Raw genomic sequence first — 26467 nt, 5'->3', positions numbered from 1 at the left:
GGACACTGAATATTATAGTTGTATTTTTTATTTCACAGAATTTTACAATGATGTAGTTTTTAATTTTTTTTCTGACTAGTGTACACGATAAGTGGTAAAAATAATGCTACTAATTTCAATTTCAGCATATTTTCTGGTGGAAAAGTATAAATATAGTTGGTGCATTCGGGAGTTCAACATTTAAAATCCAGCTATATCTATAGCTATCATTCGCTTTCAATAGATATAAGAAACAACTGTTGTATGTTTGTATTAGAATTTTCTATAGGCCATTTTCATTTTATTTTAAGCTATTGATAGGTATATGATATTTTCAATTTTATTAGTTTTTTTTTTTAAAATTATTGTCGATAAAAAAATTTGTACTCAGTTAAAAAACTTGAAAATATAATAAAAGCTTAATCATACGTTTTTGTAAGTGAAAATCAAAAATAAGTTGACTATTAATTCACAGTTATTTTTTAGAGTTACAAATAAGTGGAAACTAAAATAACTGATGTGAATTTGTTACTTTCCATTTTATTTCCATAACAACGACAATATAAGTTATATTAGAATCGAAAATACAAAATCATATTTTTATTATTTTTATTTTCAGTTTTTAATGCGTGTAATAGACGATAAAAAATTAATATTTTATAACATTATATTCGTATCCACAACTATGTTGAACTTCGGCGTGTTAAATTTTTTATCAGCGAAGAGTAGCCGTCAACAGATTAAACAGCCCGTAGATGAAAGTATTTCTCCCATAATCGACATTGCAATAAAGTCAAACAAGATCCAACAGGATGAACTACAACCGTTGGAAGCGCTGAGTACACGAATGGCTAGTGCGTTGAAGAAGATCAAGAAATTGGAAATTAGTAGGCACAGGGCTGCAGTGGCTATGCGGTTGGAGATTTTAGATTTGATGGAGAATAAACGTTTGTTGATGCAACTCAAAAACAATTCACCGGTTTCGACGGGCACTCAGACATTCGTTGTAAAAAAACCATGTCGTGTCAGGTATTACTGATAATTATAACGAATTATTATTACTTATTAGGCAACACGTTTCGATAGATCCGCGGTAGACACGTAGACGAAAAACTGTAAGCATGAATTTTATACCCAGGCACCTATACATCCAAGCCAATTAATTTGAAAATTTGTACCTATCCTATTTTAACGAACTGCTTTTCAGAATTAGCTATTTATTTCCCAGTCTTATATAAAATATGTCACTAATGTCACCACCTGGGGAACTTTTTACCGGTTAAAATAAAGTCCAACAGTACATAATTTGTTGTTCGATTATCAAACTACGTAAAGTTAACTCCTCGAACTAACCAACAAACTTCATATTTCCTAAAAACTGGTTTACTAAAGGCGTATATAATCATTTTTAAAATGTTAATACCATTTTAAAATCGAAGATTTAAATACTGGGAGGAGGAGCCTATGTTAATTTGACCCTTCGATTTTACTAATTTTTATGTTAGGCCGGGGAATGATTGATGGTATTATTTTGAAGTCATTACATATATATGGAGGGGGGTAGAGTAAATCTTATTATTTGTATACTAGTCTTACAAGCTACAATTAACTCGTAACTTCTGAAAACTAATTTGCAAATAATATGTACCTATAAAATAACTAAATAAACCTGCAAACAAAATTATACAAAAATAACCCCCACCGTAACACCCCACACATAATGGCCAATGTTGCAGTGGATTCAGGCACGTAACTAGACATTTTTCTATAAGGGGGCCAATATTTTTTGGCCCCTTTATGTTTTTTGTACCCAATTCCACTCCTCTCCTTATCAGACAATATCTATAAAAAATATTAATACATTTCACAATGTATTGTCTGTATTAGTTAAGCATTATATTTTTGTTATTTGTTATACATCTTAAAAAAATATATTAGGACAAGTCGTCTATTTCTATGGTTCGCTGCTTAGTGCTAAGTCTTTAACTCGATAGATAATAATATTATATTGGGACATATCATTTTGTTATTAGGCATGTTTATTTTATCATACGATTACCGTATTGGTCCACTATTCTATATAGTATTGTCTGTAGTTGTGTTTATCAAATGTGCGTTCGATACCCGTATTTGGCATTCCTAGATTTCAATTTATTAATACTTAATAGACTTCTTATTGTCTATCTTGTATTATTGTCGAATATTTATAAAATTTCGGAATTTAATTTTTGTTATATGATCGTTAACTTTACTATATTATGGAGTACCATTTAATATACAATTAGGATTTAACCGGCTTGGGACAATTATATTACACACCATAATATTTAAAAATCAAAATCAAGGGGGCTAGTCCGAGGCCACTGACATTTCTTAGGGGATCTTCCTTGACGACGTGCCTGAGTGGATTCCCTCTTAAAAAAAAAAATAAATAAATAAATAGATAAAATAACCATATGTATACACAGTAGTGATGTATATTCCATTCCGAAAAATTAATTTAAAACATTAGGTATATTAATATTTAATAGTATAAATAACACTTAATATGTTATTTTACGAAAAATTAATTTTAATGAGAAACTAATCAGGTATTTATTAATGTATATAGGTTTATAATGCCTTCAGAGGAACGGGAAGAAGAGAAGGAAAAAGATATGTGGCTGTACCCAAAAATGATACTACCATATTTTACTAACATTCTCATCATTTTTAAGTTTTTGTTGAATCATTTAAGAAATCCAGTTATATTGCGTAATATAGCCAAATATATATATGTTGGATTTGGTAAAATAATGCAAATAACGACGACAATTGATATTTTAAACAACACTACTACTATAGACTTCGTAGGGTTTCCACGGCACTCCACATAGGTTTCAGAATAATAAATTTAAAAACAACTTTCAACTTACGATCTTACTCTTCATTTGGTTTCAATGTTCATATAAAATATGTACAGTGTGATCACGATAAGTGGAAACACTCAATAACTATGTGCAGGCTTCATATATTTCAATTCTGCTTTTTCGGCTAACTAATAAACATTATTATACACATTTTCAAATAATTAGACTATTTTTTTGACACTTAACTTTGCGCATGCGCACAATAACTTTTTTTTTTAATGGTATGATCCATTTTTGACCACAAATTTTTTTTTTTTGGTATTTTTTTATGAATTTTAGTGGTTGAATTTCTTTTCTAAGTCAAAAAATGACCGAGTTACAGCAATTTGATTTTACGTTATTTGCACGGGTATAACAGATTATAAAATACTTAGTTAACAATAAAAAAATAAAAATAACTAATCCAATTTATGAAATACCTGTTTACCTATTGTGTTTATCTTTATTAAACTTATCTCAGTAATTGCATTATAAGTATTTTATAATCTGTTATACCCGTGCAAATAACGTAAAATCAAATTGCTATAACTCGGTCATTTTTTGACTTAGAAAAGAAATTCAACCACTAAAATTCATAAAAAAATACAAAAAATAATAATTTGTGGTCAAAAATGGATCATGCCATTTAAAAAAAAAAGTTATTGTGCGCATGCGCAAAGTTAAGTGTCAAAAAAATAGTCTAATTATTTGAAAATGTGTATAATAATGTTTATTAGTTAGCCGAAAAAGCAGAATTGAAATATATGAAGCCTGCACATAGTTATTGAGTGTTTCCACTTATCGTGATCACACTGTATATTAGTATTTACAAACAAATTAGTCCCAAATTGTATGTGTATTGGAGTGGGAAAAATTATGAAAATAACATTAAGTTGAAAGAAAACTACCTAATTCAAATAGCAACGATATTATTGGTATCTCAAACGACACTACTATGATAAACTTAAGGGGTTTTCCATGGCATAAGTTTGGGGTAGGAGTTTTTGATCATCTCAACAACGTGTCATATACAATTACAGATTCAAACGGCATTGTATTTTAGAACTTTCCCGACACAATAGGTATATAGTGAAGACATTGGTTCATTTCACAGTATCCATCACACATACCTATATTTAAGTTAAACGTATACCTACACGCAAACACGAAAATACACACATACCTTTTTTATATAGAATAAATAATATATTCCAATTAAATAATTACCATTTATAATATAATGCCAATTGGGAGTGGTATCTAAAAATTGATTATAGCCACTGAGCTTGTCGAAGCCTATAATCCATAATTGCAGGTCACAACTCCAAATTGGTATATTATTATAAATGATAATTATTTAAGTGTATAATCTAATTACTATTATTTATTTTGTATAAAAGGTGTAAATATGGATACTGAAAAATGTAATTGTATGATAATCTTCTCTATTTCCTTCCGTGTTGGGAAAGTTCTAAAATACAATGTTGTTTGAATTTGTAACTCATATAAATTTTGTTGAGATGATAAAAACTCTACGTACGTTGCACCGGCCCGGCCCATTTCAAAATATTGGAAAATTTTTGGATCAATATTTAGCATGTAATTAGCATGACTAAAATTAGAATTTGCATGATATTGGTTTAACGGTTAAATCCAAAATTTGATGAGCCGGGCTGGCGCTAATTTTAGTCATGCAAATTCATGCTAATTACATGCTAAATATGGTCCAAAAATTTTCCAATATTTCGAAATGGGACGACTGTCATTAGAATTCGCACTACAATTTTTTATGGTTAAAAAACCATTTTCCTTACCTGCCGTTACGCCAGATTAAAGATAAGTAACGTAATTCTATTATTATTATTATTAATCATTGGTTGCCATAGGGTAACTTAACTTTGAAACATTAATTTCATCTTTGTTATTGTTTAGTTGTCATGGTGACTATAACATGGAATAAGTAAGAAAAATACAACAATATTTTAACTCTCCTAGCCTCAACACGATGACGTAATGGTAAAGTTCTCAGTGTCACACAAATTTATAGAATGACCTCAGCCATAAGACATATCCATGACAAAAAACTGACTTATGCATAAAATGTAGATTATTTTTAAGTAAAAACATTGATAAGACAATACATACAGTTAGATTTTAACGACAACTAATTGTCCTGAAAATAAATTGAATGATAATAATAATAATAAAATAAACAACACAACACAAGAATATTATGTAGGATGTTTTATTGTTTTGGCATTTGGGTGGACAACATATATATAAGTATTGTACAAATAAATAATCTTAAGCATTTAATTATTGCTTTTATACATATAAAAGAATAAAATAGATAAAGTGTCATATGCAAGTTCACAACTGTAATATACTTTATAAAATAGTAATCATATACAAGATCATGATAATAGGTAAGGTATATATTAACATTTCCGAACATCAATTAATTAATACAAAGGTACATTACATCATCATCATATTACTAAACGATAATTATCAACAGTTTATATCCGATTTCAAACACAACAATTTAACAAAACAAACAGCGGCGCCAAAATTAAATACCTATTATAATTTATAAATAATCATTACTAACTGATTTGGAATAAAAGCATGAGCAAAGCATCGAGCATGTATTATAACAATAATAGTAATTTCAATTAAATGCTGGTAGGGAAAAGAATTTGTAAGTATCGTTTGCTAACCATTTCATAAGTCAACAGACAAATAATAATTTTAAAATGGACTATATTAAGTAGGTATGTGTTTACTAGAAAATTGATTATTAAGGTTTGAATTGTTTATTTGCATTTGCTTAAAATACATTACAATATTTTAAAATTATTTTGTTTAAAGATATTACTGCATTCTTTAAATTGAGATCGATAGATGCTAATGTATAATATTAAAGTCCACAAGAAAATTATTATTTCAGCACAATGTTAAATACTTAACAAAATAAAACTTTTGGTCAGAAACATACTCAGATTTATAAATCTAAACGACTTAAGCTCTTACCACAACAATACAAAACCACTAACTATAACATAAGTATACACATTGTATGTTTTTTGACGAGCATGTTGTGTCGTTTACAAAAAAATTAATACTTTAATTAATAATTAAAACAATCAGATTTAGATAATTTAGTATTAAACAATGACTACTGTCTCAAGTATATTTATGGTGGAGTGATAAAATCATAATTCTCTCACAGATTGACCATCTTATAAATATGCTATATTAAGCTGATAAGTAATAACAACATAACAATTAAATTAAAAATGAACACAACAAAATCTGAATCCATTTATAAAAATAAAAATAAAAAATGAATATAATTGCTAATGTAATTTATTACAACAAATAAAATTTAACTTAAATTATGTAGGAAAACAAAAATAATAGCACATTGTGCTCATTATACAAATTATGAAAATATATTAATAAATCTTATTAATCCATGAAACTCATTAAGTATCACTCACTTTAATATTAACTTTTTTTAAATTTTATTAATATTTATTTCATCACAACTTATAAGCTATTGGAGATCTTAAGCTAAACTGGCTAATTATAGATCTACAACAGTGAAAAATAAGTTATAGCTATAAAACTGAAACTTTTTAAACACAACATTTTATTCTATCCCAGTATTTAATTAATACAGTTCACTATTTAGGCAAAGATCATTTTTTTTTTTTAAAGTAAATATGAATCATAAGTTAATGAATAATGGGAAATTTTACCAGTTGATAAACAAACTTAATAGTCTCATGAAAAATAATACTCAAAAATTCCAATCAATTAGCAAAACAGGAGTGAACAAAAATAAAATACATACAAAATATGCATGATTATTCAGAATAGTTTTATACAAGAACCAAAATGTCTTAACTGTTTAAGTGAATAATAAATAGGTTTACATTAAACTCAATTCTATAACTATATAAGTATAAAATGTAAGGACAGTAGTTTCAATATTTGAAGTCTGTTCACAGCCTACTTTTTAAATGACATTTTAATTGATTATTTATAACTCAAAAGTTATTAATTAATATTTTATGACATCGCTATTTTAACTGCATTATTTTCAAATATGATGTTCTTAAAAATGATTCTGTAGGTAGCCTTAAAATATCAAAAACATATTTTCTACAACATAATTTTTTTTTTGCGAATAAAAATATAATTTGCTCCAGAAAAAAATATTAACAAGACATATTTTTAAAACTACAATTTCAAAAAAAAAAAAATGAACAGATTTAGATCATAATCATAATTATCTAGATATTTTAGTATAAGGAACTTAAGCTTTAGCCAATTCTAATTTATTTTAGGGACTAATTTATGTATGCAAAATGTGATTTATGTGTTCGTAGATAAGGTTAATCGTAATGAAATATAATTATATAAACAGCCAGCTTAAAAAATAAAATACTTTTAAAACATCAATAAACTAATAACATTAGTTATAGCAAACTTAATAATTTTAAGATGCAGAGATATACTATTTAAATTATCTGATTCGTGTCCACTAAATACAAAGACTGTTTATAATATATTGGGAGAACAAGTAGCAGGTGCTCATATGCAAATAATAATTAATAAATTTGTAATACAATAGAGATATAAATATTTATAACTAAAATATATCATAAGTTGTATTATATAATTAAATTAAATTTTTTTTTTCACAAGAACCAACTTTAATCAAAGTAAACTGAAATATAAAATAAAATAATTATTTAAGCCAATAGATTAAATAAAATGTTTTTTTTTTTTTTTATAAAGTCAGACTTCAGAAGAGAAATTAAAAGTATAGAACAACATACTAAATGAAAATATAACATAAGACAGTTAAAATATACAAAGCAATTAAAATTAATAATGTAAGTTAACTCAATTAAGTATATTAAAACATGATTTATTTTTAAGGCAAGAATTTTATTGTTTTAAATTTATGTTTAGTCAGAGGAGGCAAGAAATGTAAAAACAAATTATGTATTTCTTATGGAAATGTATATGTTGTTCTAAAAGGATAAGCCTTACATTTTAAAACAACTGATGTATTTCAAAATATTATATTATTTTTTAACTTATAGCAATATTTTAGTCTATATTAAACAACTCATACTAACCTAACTTTATTTTAATGTTTTATGTTTATAATATGTATATTCTATCTAAAAATCATCTTTGGTAACAATTATCACTTTTAGTATAATTTAACTCTTATATAGATATTATTTATATTATAATAATCTCAAAGGTTGTGATCATAAAATAATCTGATTTTTAAATTAATTTTTTTTATCTTTAAGTAAAAAAACTCACATGAAACATTAAAACTAATCAGTCGAAACTTATAAGGTTATCGGGTAATTTAGTGTCGGGTTGGTGTACTGACTGTGCTGCATGGTACAATCGTCTGTACCATTGTAAAGCTGTATTGTCACTCTCTGCTCGAAATTTATATGTATTTCCTAAAACAATAATAAATTTAGTTAGACAAATATATTATTTCAAATAACAAACAAATTAAGTTGAGATATTTACTTTGATCAGGATGCTTGATTAAAAATGTATCTGGATTATCACCAAGACTAATAGTACATCCTTTTAATGGACAAAGTTTGCAAGGCTCTCGTTTAAAGTCATTCCTATTACAACTGTACAATAGACAATATTATACTTGCATGCATACATCATACATATTGATGTTTTAAATCATACACTTACCCTTTAAACGATTTAGGTGAATAATAAATTAATACCGATGCCCATAGTTGTATCCAATAACGTTGCCAAGTTGTCACAGCTGGTTTTCGTCCATTTTTCAAAACAACTTTACGCCTTAAACAACTTTCTAAACTTATTTTATGGGCTCCTTTTAATGTTCTATTTAAACATACATTTTAATATAATTCAGTTATACATTTAATTATAATCATTAGAAATATCACTATAAAGTATGGTACTCACTGAGAGGGTGATAGATTCAAATTAGACAGATCTAATGTATTTTCTTCTATGAGCGAGTCATCTAATAAATTCCTTGAGTTTACAGTTGACAATATTCCTTCATCAGATTTATGGATCAAACTAAAAAAAGTGTATATTTAGAAATATTGAATGAAGGTAAATTCAATAAATAGGATTTAAAGACAACATAGGTATCTCATTTAAACTTAAAATATTATGAGATTTTTATAAGAAAAAAATTAATGAATTAGGTAGTTATAGAGTAATAAATTTATTCATCTAAACTAAAAATATATTATTAGTTATTAATAAGTAAATATTTATTAAATACCATTTATTATACTCACTTTAAACCATATAATATGTTTAACAGTTTTTTTTTATTAGTATAAAACAATAAACACAAATTTAAATACTTAGGCACTTAGAAATACTATGTCACACAAAAAACATAAAACCATTAAGTAATTACTATTATTGATATAGTATCTAAATAAATTAGAGATCCATAATAGCAAAAAGTTAAAAATTTTCTTAGAATACCTACTATAAATAATAATAAATTAGGAATTTAAGGTAAGTAACTATTTATTTTTTTGAAGTATTTTATACTTGAATAAAAAATGAATACAGAAGAATCACTTATCAGGAACACTTTTTTATTCAAATATTTTTTTTTAAGTTACAACACATTAAATTATTATTTTACATATTATGAGATATTGAAAATTTGTATCATACATTCTAATATACTAGCTTAATTATCTGTATCTGTATGAATAACGCATGAAATGATTTGAGACTATCTTCTCCAGAGACACAAATAAGAAAATATCATTGACTTATACCGAAATATAATAGTAATTATACCTATACTATAGTGTATGGAAAACTGATGTTTAGTCATGAAGAAGTATATAATATCTAATATCCAACTATCTAAAAGAGTTTACATATACATATATATTTCGTATGACAATTAATATTGAATTGAAAAGAAGTAATACTATAATGTTTTTCTAGCCAGTTGGCACTATAACATCAATAAAATATAAAATCTGACTGTATATGAACAACAATTTAACAGTTCTAATGACATTTTAAATACTGTACAGTAAATTAATAATTGAACATAACTTAAAAAAATTAAATTGAATTTCACCATTATATCGAAAACAAAATATGAAAACTAATTGAATCAATACAACTTTTTTGTTTAATTACATATAAAAATATTGTGTGAACATTAATGATAACATTTCTAAAAAATGTAAATATATATCATAAAATATATTTACAGTCCCATTATCTCCAATAAAAACAGAATAATATTCTTTTTCTTCCTAAACAATAAAATTCATGGTATGCATATTTAATTGTCACTACGATAGGAGTCATATATTATTCTATGTTTGACATATATGTATTATGAATTAGTGTATCGGTGTCAACAACACATATTCTTACATATAGCTATTACCTAATACCAATCAATAGTACAACAATTTACCATTATTTAAGACGGTTCAAACTAAATTAAAGTCAGTAAACTATTTCCACTTATAAATACAAATATAAAGTAAAAGGTTACAAAAATATTTCAAAAAATATCATTTAAACCATACGATTTGTTGTTAAAAAAAATATTATTTTATTATTAAGAGGTATCTAAATAATCATATACATTTTTAAAGATACAAAAAATAAAATTACTAAACCAAAAATAAATAAGTAGTAAAAAAGCACATTGATTATGTTTTCAGCCAAAAGCAAAAATAATTAACAGCAAGGACTATATTAGTTGTGTTTTGATAAAACAAACAAAAGATTATGTGCAAAATCTCTCTACACTCCAAAACCTGACTGCTTACCTATTATTATTACACACTGCAGATTGATTCACAGGTTTTTTAAGAAAACTACGTGGTAGACTTGCACTGCGATATCTGATTCAAAAATAAATTTATGTTTAAAATGACTAGAATAGTCATTGATAATGTATGGATAATGCAAATGAATACATGATTGTTAATTTATTTTTTATTAAAACCTATTTTTGAGTGTTGAAGATGGATAATAGTATTTAATCCCATAAAATAATAAAAATAACAATAAGTTAGATTTAAGTATTATATTCTTAGATGTGCTTACTTTGAACAATTTGTTTTCTGTTGTGGTTGCTTGCATAAAGAAAATTTTCTTATTCGCATTAAATCTGCTGATTTTGCTGGTGATAAACTCAAAGAATCTAATAAGACTTGATTGACGGATTCTTTGGAGCCTCTAGAGTTTTCTGTTTGGCAGGATAAAGGTTCTAACTTTAATGATAATCTAAACACAATATACATGAAATAAAAATGTATAAAATAATTAAGGCATAATTTACTACATTGTAGTGCATACTTATATTGGTCGTCTTGAACAAACTTGTGTAATTCTTCAATATATCTAATAGAGTTTAAATAATCATTTATTCCAGAGAACCGTATCAAATGATCATAACGGCTCTGTTGCATATGTGATATTACTCTTAGAATGTTATTCATTTTCAGGCGTCTTGCTTCAGATTCTAATAATCCACTACTTTTATGAGGATGTGCCATATCAACATACACCAAATCAGTCAAAAATACACCTAGATGAACACATGTTTTTAGAAAAAATTAATGCATATTAATAAACCTATTATATTATATATTTATGACTTACCTAAATAAGGTATGCATGGTAAACGTAAGGTTTCTAGGTGATCTCTAAGATTCCTCCAGTTATTGCATTCTGAGAAAACATTGGCTAGTTTATCAAATGATTGCCGATCTTTTTTCGACACATTGTTCCATGATTTAGATAATCTAATCACCAATAAAACACATTTGGAAATTTGAATTCAATCACTTTGAATTAATAACTTACCTATACACTGAAGCACTTTGAAGGGAAGAAATAACAGCAAATAATGAATGAAAATTGTTAAGCTCATACAATTTTTTGGAGATCTTTATAAACTGAGTGATCAAATCAGCGCGTAGTTTTGGAGTGGTGCCTTTCAATATTTCTTGAACAACCCAAAATGATACCTGAAAATGTATCATTTAAAATTCAATCCAAATCATTTTATTATTTAATTTTCTACTTACATGATTGAATTGCCTAGTAAATGCTACTACATTTGGTGCAACTTCTAATTTTTGCTTCTTATTCCAAGAACATGAAGATAATTCTTCTGGAGATATTTGACTAAATATATTTAAATCTAATAATGTGAGTTGGGCAGCCCAATCTTCTGGGAGTATACCAGGAGACAAAACACCCTTAGTCTTATCAACATCTTTTACATCGACTGGCGAAACACTATAAGGATGTTTTAATGTCATATTACAAGGAAGACTGTGAGTTTTACATTGTCTTGCTAAGCCACTGTAAAAAAAAAAAATAAAAACAAGTTAGTACTTTAAATTTTTTTTTTTTCAGTAATTAATGCTTGACATTCTATTAATAATAAATTTACAATATATTACATTATTATATTATATTATAGGTACTGTAACAAAGTCTAGTTGTTACACAAAACTAAAGTGATACCAAATATTATGATAACAAATTACTTGTTTACCATAATGTCTAATAAAATTATGTCGTAAGTATTATTTATTTATCATGTTTTTGGTCCCAGCATACGCCAACACAAATATGAAGCCAAATACAGCAACCTAATATAATCTGTTATTATTAGACGATAATGCATTTAATTATACTACCATTTATGCTAACTCTTGTTTTCGACATAATGTAAAAACAAATTAACCAGATATGCAAGTTTTCTAGATTATTGGATACTTTTATTATTATATATCTATTAAGATTGTTTTAACATAAATTCAAGAAATCAGTTGTACAAAAATGTCAATAAAATAATTTTGTTTTTAATATAATTGTTCTTAATTACAGAATAAAAAGTATAATAGATACATATGTTCACACATAAACTGTATTTGATAGGAATATTAACTAATAGTAATCATAAATAAGTAATATTATTTTCTTAACCTATTGTTTAATAGTTTATACCCAATGTAATTATACTAAATAGTAGCTAGTAAAAATTAAAATAATATTAATTTTTAAATCATTTTATATTTACAAAATAATAAATCTACTCACCATGTTAATGTTTCTGAAAGACGTCTTCTATGCCTTTGTTCACACGACGGAGTTGATAAATTTGATGGATGTTTTTTCAAAGAGTTGTACGTGGTTAATTTTCTGTACTCTGTGTTGGAAACTAAGTGTTCTAATTTATCATCATCATCATATGCCTTTGACTTTACTTTCTGTATGCAACACAACATTTTTTGAACTTCTTAAAAAATGAATGGTAAAAAAAATTGGGTGCAATTTGAAAAAATAATTTAATAAATTATCCACAATTTAAATTTTTTTGATATAGTTGAAAAAATATATTTATATGATTGATTAGAATTTATAAGACTAGTTTATATGAGAGAAATTGTAATACTAAACTACAAAATGAAAGTACACCAATTGAATACATTATCTTTATTAGTTAATGTTTATCATATCTAGAAACGATAATAAAACTGGGAATAAATATATAATAATACCAACATATTATAAATTTATAATGTTACATATTGGCCATAAAACTAAAACTATTTATTATTTAATTATTATAATAAATCTTCTAACTTAGGTACCTAATTAAAATAATACTAATTAAATTTAAAGCAAGGTCAGCAATATTAGATGAATTCTTCTGTAATTTGATATTAATTATGAAATTGAGAACATCTTTATCTACTTTTAACATAAATAATTTAAAATAAAAAAAAAAACTATTGAGATTTACATTAAAATTTAGAGCCAATGACATGATAACATACCTAAAAATTTTTGATAATTGACCGATTATTATGAGGTTTGATTCTAATAAGTAATAATTAACAAATGATAAATCCATAATTATTTTACAACACTGACTTTAATGGTCACATTCCTAAACATTATAAATTTGTAAAATTCTGGAAACAAAGATTAATATAAATTATATATTAAATGTTCAGGTTCAGGGTAAAACGCGCAAATAAATCTAGAAATAAACCATTTAAGTTAGGTACTTAACTACTCAAATCGTAAAAATAAGCTAAAAACCCGGAAATAAAAAAATGTTCAAGAAAATATTTCATGCAAGAAAAAAAAACAATTTACAATATAGAAATAGAATTCTAAATGAACCTGAAATGTTTGTTAACTTTGAATGTTATGTAAATCAATATGTAAAATGATAACTAGTATTTTGCTACTTCGTTTTTAATATTAGACCAAATGTGTATGCATCTTACATTCTAACATTTAATCAGTGTCATAGACCATGAGTATTTTAGGCTATAGCTATCTTGATGATTGGGATACATGCAAGAAATATCCGACACCCCTATTATTCCTTTAAATTATACCTTCGTCCAACACTAATTATGCCATTGAGTTATAGTTCTAAAACATTCTAGCCTACCAAACCAAATGGTTATTACTAACTGTAAACTTATAAAAATGACTATAATATTTATATCATACCTATTAAAAATAATTGCACAATATTTTCCCAACGCACCAAATTTGTAAATCATGACTTTATACACTCAAATTCCAATATAAAGGTTACTAACATTCAGAAACCCATTTATAACACTACCACTGTTGTCAAATTCTAAAGTACATATAAAAATTGTCTATCCTTATTTTATTATTGACTCAAATAAAGCTTTATGATTTATATTATACTTTATTTTAAAATAGATAGAAGTACACACTTTAATACTTTATACAAGTATAACTAGTGTAAGAGTGTAACAACATTAGAGGCAAGTAAGTATATTATCTATAGGTCTACATTTTTTTCATTTTTTTTTTTTTGAGGGTGGGTTAGATTTCATCCTAATGCATTTATTAAAATTCTGCTTTTTGGAATATTTAGGTGACAGACAATAGTATAGTAAGCTAATACAAATAATTTAATAATTTATTATAACTTATTATAATATATTATTATTTTATGAAAATGCATATTTTAAATAATATTATTGTAAAAAAGCATACAAAAATGAATAAATAATTTTTAAAATGCATTTAAAAAAATATTGTATATAAATATTTTATATTAGTGTCACTGATTTGGATTACTCATATAGCACGTGAATAAGGCAAGAAATTTAAAATGATTATAATAGCACGCGCTTCTTATTTTCCAGCCTAAATTACGAACTATTGATTTGAAAACGCTATAACTATTAATGTAACCTATTATTCTAACCATTTGATACCATTGACATCAGAATAATTCTAAATTAATACATTAGTACCTACCAACTACATGGAATAATTTAAATTAGAAATCATTTTTATGCAATCCATCATAAGCTACATTAACAGAATTTTAAGAAAATATATGGGGGAGGGGAGCAATGAACGTTATCCATAAAATGTCGTGAATTCGTGATGAGGATATTTTTCTCTCGTGGCTGATTTTTATAAACCAAGTGAAACTATAAAGTATGAATAGGTACAGCTGACACGATAAAAATACGTATTACTTCACGCTTAAAGAACATCATTATATTTAAACAATTGAGTTAAAAAAAAATATAATTTTAACATAAAAAAATGACTACCTATACATTTTATTTTATACGACGCCGACTAGTATTATTATTCATCTTTTGTCAATCTAAAACGTTAAAATTAATTTAAAGAAATAATCAACTAACAAATTAAAATACCTATTACGTACACCTATTACGAAATTTGTGTAATTTAAAATTTTACAACTATGTTGATTTAAATTTTTATATCCACAAAGTTATTCTTGAATAATGAATTATAAACTAGGTACTCAATATATACATACAATGAACTTTAATATACGCTAGTAAGATAAGTAGGTAGTAGCCATAGTAGGATAGGTACTGCAGAATTTTATACCCATGTTAGCAGTAGCGCCAGTAGCTATAATTCGTGTATAAGAAATTAAGAATACATAGATATTGTAAACACTTCTTCAGTTGTTCTTATTGTTCTTTTTTGCAACAGATTCATTGTAAAAAAAAAAAAGAAGATAATAATATTGTAAATAATATGAGACACTAGCATTATAGGTACCGGCTATACTTACTACTTACTTATAAGTTATAACGCGTTTATTAATATCTCAGTTATTATTTTATAAATATATTATCTTTTAACAATCTTTAGGACTTTCCCTCAATTTGTAATACGACCATAGGCGTAGAATAGTGCGGCCTAAGGGGGCTATAGCCTCCTCCAGAATTCTATTAAGCCCCTTGTATACTGTTTTATACGTCAATATGTGAGAGATCATTTTCAGTAATGAAGCGAATAAAAACATGACTACCTACGAAATTCTATGACTAAAGATAGATTTTCTAAAAAAAAAAAACTTCACGCTACGCCTATGAATCCGGTTTGGATAAAATTCTCAAAATAAAGGAAATATAAAACCTATTTATTCTTTTCAACAAAATAAATGGTAAAAAGCTGATATGCATATGAGCATAAATTTAATATGCAATAGAAAATACAAAATGCATTCAATCACTGAAATCATATAATATAATAAATTAGCACAACGCAATAAGTAATAACTAATTTGCCACTTTTAGCGTTTAAGGTGCAGTATCCGTCAAAAATAAACAAAACATCATTATGTATGATTCCAACAGAGACAGAGTATAAATGATATATAATCTCTTTTCTTTGGGTTAAATATTGCAAAAGCCCTTAAATTTACAAACATGTAAGTAGAAGTGTCGTTAATTCAATGTAATCTAAGTGATAATCTTATTAATAACGATCCTTATACCTGTCACTTGTCAGTCACATATTTTAAGAAGAAAATAATAAGAAAAATGTTTCTATACTATGATTTAAATAGTATACCGACTAATATCCAAACATTTTTTTAAATGGAACCTTCACATCTCGAAATACAATATTAGTATTGAAATACATTTTAGGTATGCTATTTTTTTTAAATATGCGATACTTGTTTTTTTTTTTATAATAGCAGATTAAAGAAATAAACTTATTACTAAATAACTATTAATTATTATACAGGTACACATTACTTTTAGAACCATATAGCAATAGCAATGACAGTAAATGGAAATATTCCTAAAATTTAGTTTTTGCTTAATCTTGTAAAATCCTTATAACTTTGAATGTTTTGTACTTGCATTAATAACATATAAAATAATATACAATATACATCTACTAGCTCTACTAATTTTATAGTCTACTCATTCACATGGCAGTTCCTTAAATGAATTTAGGTATACAAAGAGTATATACTATATAGGTACAATAAGATTACTATAATTATAAATTATAATATTATATTTCCCAATTTACCTATTTTGTTCGTATTTGTTTAAAAATAATATTCCGACCGTATTATAATTATTTATACTTTTATACATCCATATCACTTGGATAAAATAATTTTATGCACTGTAGAATCACGATAAATTCAATTTTAAAAATATTAATAACCACTCAACTTATAATACCATATAGATAGATTCATTAATATAGGTAATACATTAACTGTGAAAGCGTTACCTCAGACACGTTGAGCGAAGGGAAATTGTCAATAGAAACATCTCTGGGCATATTATCTGCATACCTCATCTTTGCCATAGATAACTGGTATTCATTATACAATCTAGAAATCAAAACAAATTAATTAAAAATAAATCTATAAATAAAATTACTAAAATAGAAAAATAACAATAAGACAATAGGTAACGTATTTTAAATATTTATCGTTTGAAAATGTGTTGCCACGAAATACATACAATTTCATATAAATCATAAATTACGATAATAAGTAAGGTTTTCATTTCTTGTAAATTAAAAGAAAATTGAAACGATGTTTCAAAATATTATTTATTAATTTATTCTTATCAAAAAATTATTATCATGAAATAGTTTGTGACGTGTATAATACAAAATAATTTCTAAAAATACCAAAAAATGAAAAACTAATGATAGGATATTTTTTTATCTGTAAAAATTAATTATATAATATACTGTGATATAGAAAATTCAGTTAATTGTATACATAATTGGCTTAAGAAGGAAAACAAGCTATTTAGTTTATTATTTAATTCTTAGGTATATTTTAGGGGGAAAGTGTTACAGTCAAAATATAATCATCGTGCATAGGCGTATAGTATAAACTATAAAGGAAAGTGTGTAAACACCTTAGATCATAATATACAAAAACACGGTTAACAGCATAATATATTGGTAACAGGAAACCGAACCAATATGGAGTTAAAAAAAAATACCTACTGTATATTAATAATACACGTCAATACATCATAATGAACTATGAAGTTAGTATGAATAGGAGTGCCAAAGGTCGAGACCTATAATATATGTTACAATTATAATACAAATTGTTATTCATGAAAAAGAAGCTGTCAAAAATTTCATGTAGGTTATTTTAACCTTCTGTTAGATAGCTGGACAGTTTTTTATTGACAAGAGAGCGTAAAGGAAGTATTTATATTGCAATTATTGTTTCTATTGAAATAAATTGAACCAACGGGCATGTAATAATATGTGATGTAATTTATGTGTATCTATATCTGAACTCAAATAACATTTTTACTATTTTTAGTGGTATACAAAAATAAATATTCAGACATTTTCAAAATTTTTAATGATTTGTGCAATTAAAAATAATTATTATTATTAGTTATTAGGTACTTAATGAGTATATGTTTTAAAAAATATAAAAATTAAATGAATTCACAGAAACTTGCGATATTTTATTTTTACATTTGTACCTACAGAAATTTAAAAAATAATTGTTCCATCATTAATTATTTCCTTAAAAATATGAATAAAGACGATATTTTTATACACTCTAATGATTATCTATTCTAATATACGATTTATTATTATATACATACTCGCCTTTTTCTAAAAAACTATACTTCATACGACAATAAAATGTAAATAATATATTGGCCTATAACAAATACATCAAGGCCCAACATGCATTAGGTATAAATGCTTAATAATTTAATAATTAATATATTTATTTGGTACTAAATAATATATCTTATTAATTATTTCTAACAATAAAGACGACGCAAATGGTACTCAAATGGAATGTCTCCTTTAAAGCAATAACATACCAAATGATAGCAAAGTTTACGTTCCGAATAATCGTTTAATTCAGTTAATTTTATTATTACAATGAATTGAAGGATCGTCAGATTCAAAGATTTTGAAATTGTAAATTCACTCTAACAGTCTAACATTGGATTATTCTACGTAAAGTTTGCGACTAAATGTCTTTTTAATCTCTTAATATCTCTACGACTCTACATATTTTAGTTTATTGGTGAATGGTGCGATATAATAAAAAAAAAATCATAAAAATTGAATTTACTATTAAAATAGAATAGATATGTTTTTAAAAATAACATTTAATATTTGTATTAAATAATTCAAAACAAAATAGATAATGGACGAACTGCATCCGGTCATCCAGCATTAGTTGAATTTATTCAACCATCCTTTACCGGCTATACCCATGTTGTCAAAAATATCATACGAAACTGTTAATATTATACATAAAAACCATGTTTTTTTAGTTGTTTGGTCACTTAGATGACAGATTCGATTGAGAAAATATTTTAATTTCTCAAATCTTAGTTCTTAAAAAGTAATCATTTATAACTATAAACTAATGGATAATTTTCACGTATCTAATCTCGTTTGGAATCTAGCCAATTAAATTATTTTACTGAACCAATTTGTTATAAATAACTTTCAATTGTATTACATTGCCTCTAATAATAATAGATTTTTTAATTTTCCTTAATATTATTGTAAAAACATCGTTACCTACCTACGTTAAAATTTGTAAGTGCAGAAACAGATCAAAATGGAAAATAGAACCAATATTTAAAATTCAACTCAATACAAAGAGTTAAAATAATTAATCATTTCTTTTTCAGAACTTAAACGCAAAAATGGTTCAGATTTAACAGAAATGTAGTAATACAATAATTTAAACTCGAGATTGAATTATTTTATATACAAATAATATTAAGGGCTTAGGCTGTATTTATATATATATATTTAAAGTTTTAAGGGGAGTGGTTTGCAACACGACGATTTGGATATTTTTATACACTCTAATGATTATCTATTCTAATATACGATTTATTATTATATACATACTCGCCTTTTTCTAAAAAACTATACTTCATACGACAGTAAAATGTAAATAATATATTGGCCTATAACAAATACATCAAGGCCCAACATGCATTAGGTATAAATGCTTAATAATTTAATAATTAATATATTTATTTGGTACTAAATAATATATCTTATTAATTATTTCTAACAATAGGTTTTTCAGAATTTGTCTTGAATTCACGTGTATCGTATGGCGTAAATACATTTTTGACAGAAATACTTGGGCAGTTGAACTTACAGAATAGATAAAACAATAACGTCAAACTCTTAAATAGTTCTTCATTCTCTCGCACGGTCAATAACCCAAGATGGTAATCATTTCCATTGTGGGGTCTATATCCAGAGGCGCCGACCTTTAGATCAAATATAGACTATATCTATACTCTTATTTGATTTGCAAGTTGCAAATTGCAACTGATACTGCGATAATATTATTATTACACAACTATTATAAAATCGATTCGTATAAAACACATACGAATTCTAAAAAACGAACAAAATACTATTGCATTTTTAATCGATGATCAATATGAAAAGTAAATTAAAACAATGATCGTAATTTTCTATATACCTAATAAGTAGGTATAAACAATATTTTATATATTTTGCAGTTTTACTAACGCAAATACTTGCATAATATATTTATTTACATATTTATCAGTGTGATTAAATTAACTCATAATACATAATATATAGAATAATATGATAATTTATTTCATATCCTCATAGTAACATAAACCTTGTAATTTAAATTTACACAAATAACTTTTAAATAAATTAAAATAACAAGATAACATAATATTAGCATAATGTGACAACTGCGAGTATAATATGCAGTTAAGAATAAAATAAAAAATATATATATTAATTATTTATTCATTTTCATTAATGAAATCAATGTCAACAATGGCCATTGAGTGTATTTAATACGTAATACATATTTTTAAATACTTTTTATTTTACAAATGTGTAGGTACATAAAATCATAAGTAAATAAAAATATAATAGTAATAAATATTGAATTAATTACTTTTTTTTAAGTTACCCCCCCCCCCAATACTTAATAGAGCCAATCGTTAGAATTAGTAATAGAAGATGATAATATTATGTTTCAGTGGCGCTCAATTCATAAACAAAGATCACTATACTTTATAAGATTTTAAAGAGAGTATGTGGCTATGACGTCTATGTAAATTAAATTTAAACCCATTTAAATTAATGAACATTTTAGTCATAATATATTAATTGATATCATTTTTTATACATTATATATATGAGGTTTGGCCCAATCCTATTACTTGGTGTAGTACATTGGAAATAAGGAAGAATATTTAACAGATTTTGGCAGGTATACAATGTATTGTTACAGTGACACCCACCCTTGGTAAGGGGTGGGAATGTGGGATTCTAAATAAATAATTTAGTCATGTATGAAAATATTAAAATATACTAACTAAACAAAAATATAATTTATATAATAAGGTTTACTTATATTTGTATTGATGAAACAGATTTAAGTACCTATATAGATACTTAAGACTAAATACCTAATACAATTTAAGACACTTATTTTAATAGGAGATATTACCTGATATTTGAGTTTGATGATATAAATAATTGATAATTATACTTTTATTGGTTAGTAATTGATATAATTTCATCTTCTCAACATTTGTAATACAAAAATACTGCCTGAGGGTATTTCTAAAAGTAGCGATGGTATTTGACACCATCTGCACTACCTGCACATTACTATTTAAACTCAAATAAATATTCCCAATCCCTTAATATCTACTCTTAATTGTACATTGAAAACAGATAGTTCAGAGACAGAATCAATACTAGACCATAAACTATCAACCTATTATGAAGCACTATCCAATGGTCCTCAATCAAAGTAGCAACATCTTCCTTAACGTTAACCCTGTCATTGCCAGTCAAAAAATCCAAACCTTTTACTCTGACAACAAGGCTGATTGCTAATCACCCTAATCCAGTGCTTCTCGACCTGGGGGCCTTGGCTATATGACTGGAGGGCCTTGAAATATTTATTTATTTAAAATATTTTCGGTTATTTAGTTATATAATTGACCATATGATTAATCATAGTCGATAAAGTCTAATGTTAGATTACTTTTATTAAATAATAATAAAATTGTTAGGGGGGGGGGGGGCTTTGACAGTTTTACATTCAATTAAGGGGGCCCTATAACAAAAAAAGTTGAGAAGCACTGCCTTAATCAATCTATAAACCTCACTATTCTTAAGCAAAATATCTTGGTCTCATACTAAAAAGAAAATTTACCTGAGATCCATAAAATATTTTTAACAAATTTACTTTTGTATATAATGTATAAACTGTAGGTAAAGTGTAAATACTCAATAAATGTCACTATTAAAAAAAATGTCAAATAAAAATTGTTAGGTATGATACATTTACATACCTTCTTAATAATTAGTAAAAGACAAAATAACATTAAAATATATTCAAACATTCTAAGATAAAGTGTTATTATTAATTAGCTACCTAAGTACTTAAATTGAATACTGTATGCTTAGATCTAGCTTATTAAAACTCAATAATATTGTTAACTATAAGTACCTAATTTTATTTCTTTTAAACAAAGTAAATAACCATTGAATATTGTCGTACAATCATCATAAGCGTGCACTCGGGTATGACACTATGAAAGATTTTCAGTTTCCACAAACCTTCCGTCAAAACACTTATATATTGTTTCTTAAAAATATTTTCAATATGTAATCTCAAAATCATAAAATCCTACAACTCTATTGTACAACAAATGTGAAGAACAAATTAACTTGTTACGATAGACAGAATATTTCTCCTAGTGTTTTCATAGAATTATGGTTATTTGTTACTATATAGGAAATAAGTTACACTTAAGAAAGATCCTTCTCAAAACTAAGAACCTATTGTTAAAATAAAATAGCAACATTTTACTGGAATACATTTTTTTGAAGGTTAGGTATCTAAATTATGTTTTTTGAAAAAAAAATATTATTATTAAAGAATACTTATTGAAAACTGCTGTATTACTTATATGCTTAGTGTAACTGTATGGTTCAGAGGTATTTAAACTATGCGTAACGGCTTCCAGGGGCGTCACGAGAGTCTGAGAAGTGAGTGGTGTCAAAGCAACGTAAACCAACATTATACCTAGGTCTTGTTTAATTGTAATAAATATTATTTGTAAACGAAACACATCACGCAACCATTTGAAATTGTATTTCTAGTACTAAAGTCACTGTTATTATCACCCATATTAGTCATATTGTATCTGTGTGTTGTTTCAATTATTTCATGATAATTTGGGAGCAGTCAAAATGTTGTGAACACCTAAAGGAGCGCTAGATTAAAAAGTTAGAATACCTCTGGTATAGTCAATATAGATCAATATATTATGGTTTAATAATATTACACCTAGTGTAGTCCAGATGCCTGAATTTCCTCAGCTAAAATCTTGTCTCCCCTGTCAAGAGGATCAGCAAACGCTGTCAACCATAACATTTCCTCACGAATTAAAATAAATTATTAACATCATAAAAACCAAAAATCATATCACTGGCATTATATTCTAAAACAATATAATAATATAATAATATTAGGTACCTACTAAGTAAAAAAAAATATACAAATATAATTCACAATCAATACAATAAATTAACCATTGGAGTATTGGGTATTTGGATAAATAGATTATACTATTATTGTTTTGAATATATGCTATTGTGCTAAAGCGAATATTATAAGTTCAACTTATAATAAATATTTGTATCAAAATAATAATCATTAGGTAGATAATAATAGGTTATGATTAATGATCAATGATGAATAAATAATTACAAAACATAACAGAAAGCGTGTTATCTAATATATCTCGTAAAGTATAAGTTTGCTAGGTTTATATTGTTTATAAGCCAGTGAATTTTGTTTTGTTTAATCCAATATGCATTGTAAAATCCACAAATAAAAATTTGGTAGGTAATCTAATGCTTAATTACATATTGTACATTCTGCAGATATACCAACCTAATACTATAATATAACATATAAAGCTTTGAATAAAGCCTAAAGTACTAATATCAGTAAATGATAGGTACCTAATTAAGATAAATTATATATTTATAAAACGTTACCAATTATTGGAATTATAAAAAAATATAATAATATAGGTACCAACCTATGGGCTATTTAAAATACAAAATATTTACTAACCTTACAGGTACTAATAGCCATAAATTAATATTAAAATTTTTTTACTGAAACAACATAATTTGATATGATTAAATTCACCTATAGGCTTACAAATGATTTGGAAAACCATGTTATCAACTCGCAAAACTGGTAGGTAAGTAATAAAATTGTGCATGTTTTTAACCCATTAAAAATAATATTTTTAGCTAGATAGGTGTATGTAAAATGTAAGCACAACTTATAACATTTGGCAGATGATTATGGAGAAGCACTGAACCATTGGCTCAAAACAGAAAAAAAGTAGGTAAGTAGATGGTAATAATACTTTTTGTGATAGGTGTGTAACAGAATGTGTAGTAAGCATATGGCGAGCACATTTTCTATCCACACTACTCAATACATACAAATATATAATATATATCAATACAAAAATCTGAAAAGCACTAATATGCAGGTTGGTCTTATAAAACAAGCAAATAAATGTACTTACGTTGTAGATCGAAATCAAAATCGCTGTGCGGAGGGGGTACTGTTTTGCGATCAAACGATAGTAGAGGGGTAGTTGGGGGCACTGCATCAAACGATTTTGTAGACAAATGGAAAACTCTGCAACGACAGGTGTTCTGCTGCTGCTGCACTCTTTTCTAATTGGTCCGTTATTGGAGTAAAATCCAGTCGTTACGGTCGGGTGCCAGTCAGGCGGACAATTTTCTCGTCAAAGAAAATCGAAAGGTGACTATATGCGATCCTGATGAAAAATGTCATGAGGTCTCGTACCGAGCGTCCGAGCAAGTTCGTATTCGTCAACTACCGAACGAAAACCACGAACGAGCACCGCCAACTGGACACGCACCCGAAGAATTTACACCTCTAACGACGGTCGGAGGCGAAAAATAAAACAGCTCGGGAATCGACCGCACTATCTACCCGAAGTGGCCACCCGGTGGTCCGGGGAGGAAGTTAGCTGTCGTGAACTGTCGTACTGAAAAAGTGGAAACTGAACCGGATAACCAAACATCAACTGACGGCAGTATTGTTGTAAACTTCACAATGTTATATTTAGTTATAATAATAATATTATTATTATGATAAAACGACGGCGATGATAATAACAAATGAGATCCGAGCGCACACGACTGCCGACTGTGTCTTCCGACACAACACACACACAAGCGCGCTTAGTGCTTACCTACTGATTGTTATCACACGGCCGACCGTCGCGTAATCAGTCTTTGGTCGTTGTAGTGTTGTACTACGACGAGTCGTGGTAAAGCGCGCAAAACACGCCCTCTGCCGCGCGATCGGAACACCATCGACTCGTCCGACCGGCAGGCTGTCGTCGTCACTGTGACGAATAATAAAATAATAATATAATAGTACCTTAGGAAAATTCGCCAAAACGCCTAACGGCTATCAGCAGCCAGCAGTTAACACTGAGCAGCAGCTGCCGTACGTCGCGCACCACAAAACAGCGTTTCGGTTTTTTATTATTATTATTATAATTGTAATCGTATAATATATTATTATTATTACCTCTACTGGCTATACCTATATGTAGCGATGTACCATACTATAGCAACTATAATAATAATATTATATACCTAGCTACATTCATGCTTATCATGCAACAGAAGAAAACGCCAAAAACCACAGTTTTAAATGGAATAATATGGCTGTTGATATTTTAATTTGTATTGCATTCAAATAATATTAATCCAAATTCCGAGAGACTACAATGTTATACATATACCTATATATATATATATATATATATGTTCAAAGGCATCCAGAAAAATGTTGGGGGAGAGCTAAACCCTTCAGTCATCTGATATAAAATTAACCCTCACAAAACAGTATTATACGTACTGCAGTTCTATAGAATATCAGAACAAGGACACACGAAATTAAATATTAATAATTGTTGAAAAATAAAAAACAAAATATATATAAATTAGTACAGCTGATAAAATTTAAGTTGTTTTATGAGATTTTAATTTAAACTTCGTAGTTCGTAGGTTATAAAGTTGTTACACACTCAGTTATACTGGCCATTACTAGTATTACT

At 26.5% G+C, this 26467-nt stretch overlaps 2 protein-coding genes across 3 annotated transcripts; one reads left to right on the top strand and one right to left on the bottom strand.

Moving 5' to 3' along the window:
- The first annotated feature begins 614 nt into the window (after positions 1–614).
- On the top strand, positions 615–2884 carry LOC149058288 (uncharacterized). Its single transcript, XM_089221256.1, has 2 exons — positions 615–1008; positions 2591–2884. The coding sequence occupies exons 1-2, from the start codon at positions 665–667 to the stop codon at positions 2853–2855; spliced, it is 609 nt and encodes a 202-aa protein (XP_089077382.1). The 5' UTR covers positions 615–664; the 3' UTR covers positions 2856–2884.
- Positions 2885–5096: 2212 nt separating this feature from the next.
- On the bottom strand, positions 5097–25611 carry LOC107168817 (Ral GEF with PH domain and SH3 binding motif). 2 transcript variants are annotated; one of them, XM_089219746.1, is made up of 13 exons: positions 24893–25610; positions 17520–17622; positions 13029–13198; positions 12005–12284; positions 11781–11944; positions 11577–11719; positions 11271–11502; positions 11019–11198; positions 10739–10813; positions 8868–8987; positions 8625–8783; positions 8442–8554; positions 5097–8368 (listed from the first exon to the last, which is right to left on the bottom strand). In XM_089219746.1, exons 2-13 carry the CDS (start codon positions 17595–17597, stop codon positions 8238–8240), a joined length of 1845 nt encoding a protein of 614 aa, XP_089075872.1. In that variant the 5' UTR covers positions 17598–17622; positions 24893–25610; the 3' UTR covers positions 5097–8237. The 2 variants fall into 2 exon arrangements, with proteins under 2 accessions (XP_089075872.1, XP_089075873.1); XM_089219747.1 differs by lacking the exon at positions 10739–10813 and having other exon boundaries at positions 24893–25611.
- Positions 25612–26467: the final 856 nt, after the last annotated feature.

This window comes from Diuraphis noxia, unplaced genomic scaffold (assembly GCF_037042655.1).
Source record: "Diuraphis noxia isolate RWA-SAM2 unplaced genomic scaffold, SU_Dnox_SAM2 contig0002, whole genome shotgun sequence".
NCBI classification, from domain to species: domain Eukaryota; kingdom Metazoa; phylum Arthropoda; class Insecta; order Hemiptera; family Aphididae; genus Diuraphis; species Diuraphis noxia.
Note: the sequence above shows the minus strand (reverse complement) of the source record. Positions and strands in the feature narration are given on the sequence as shown.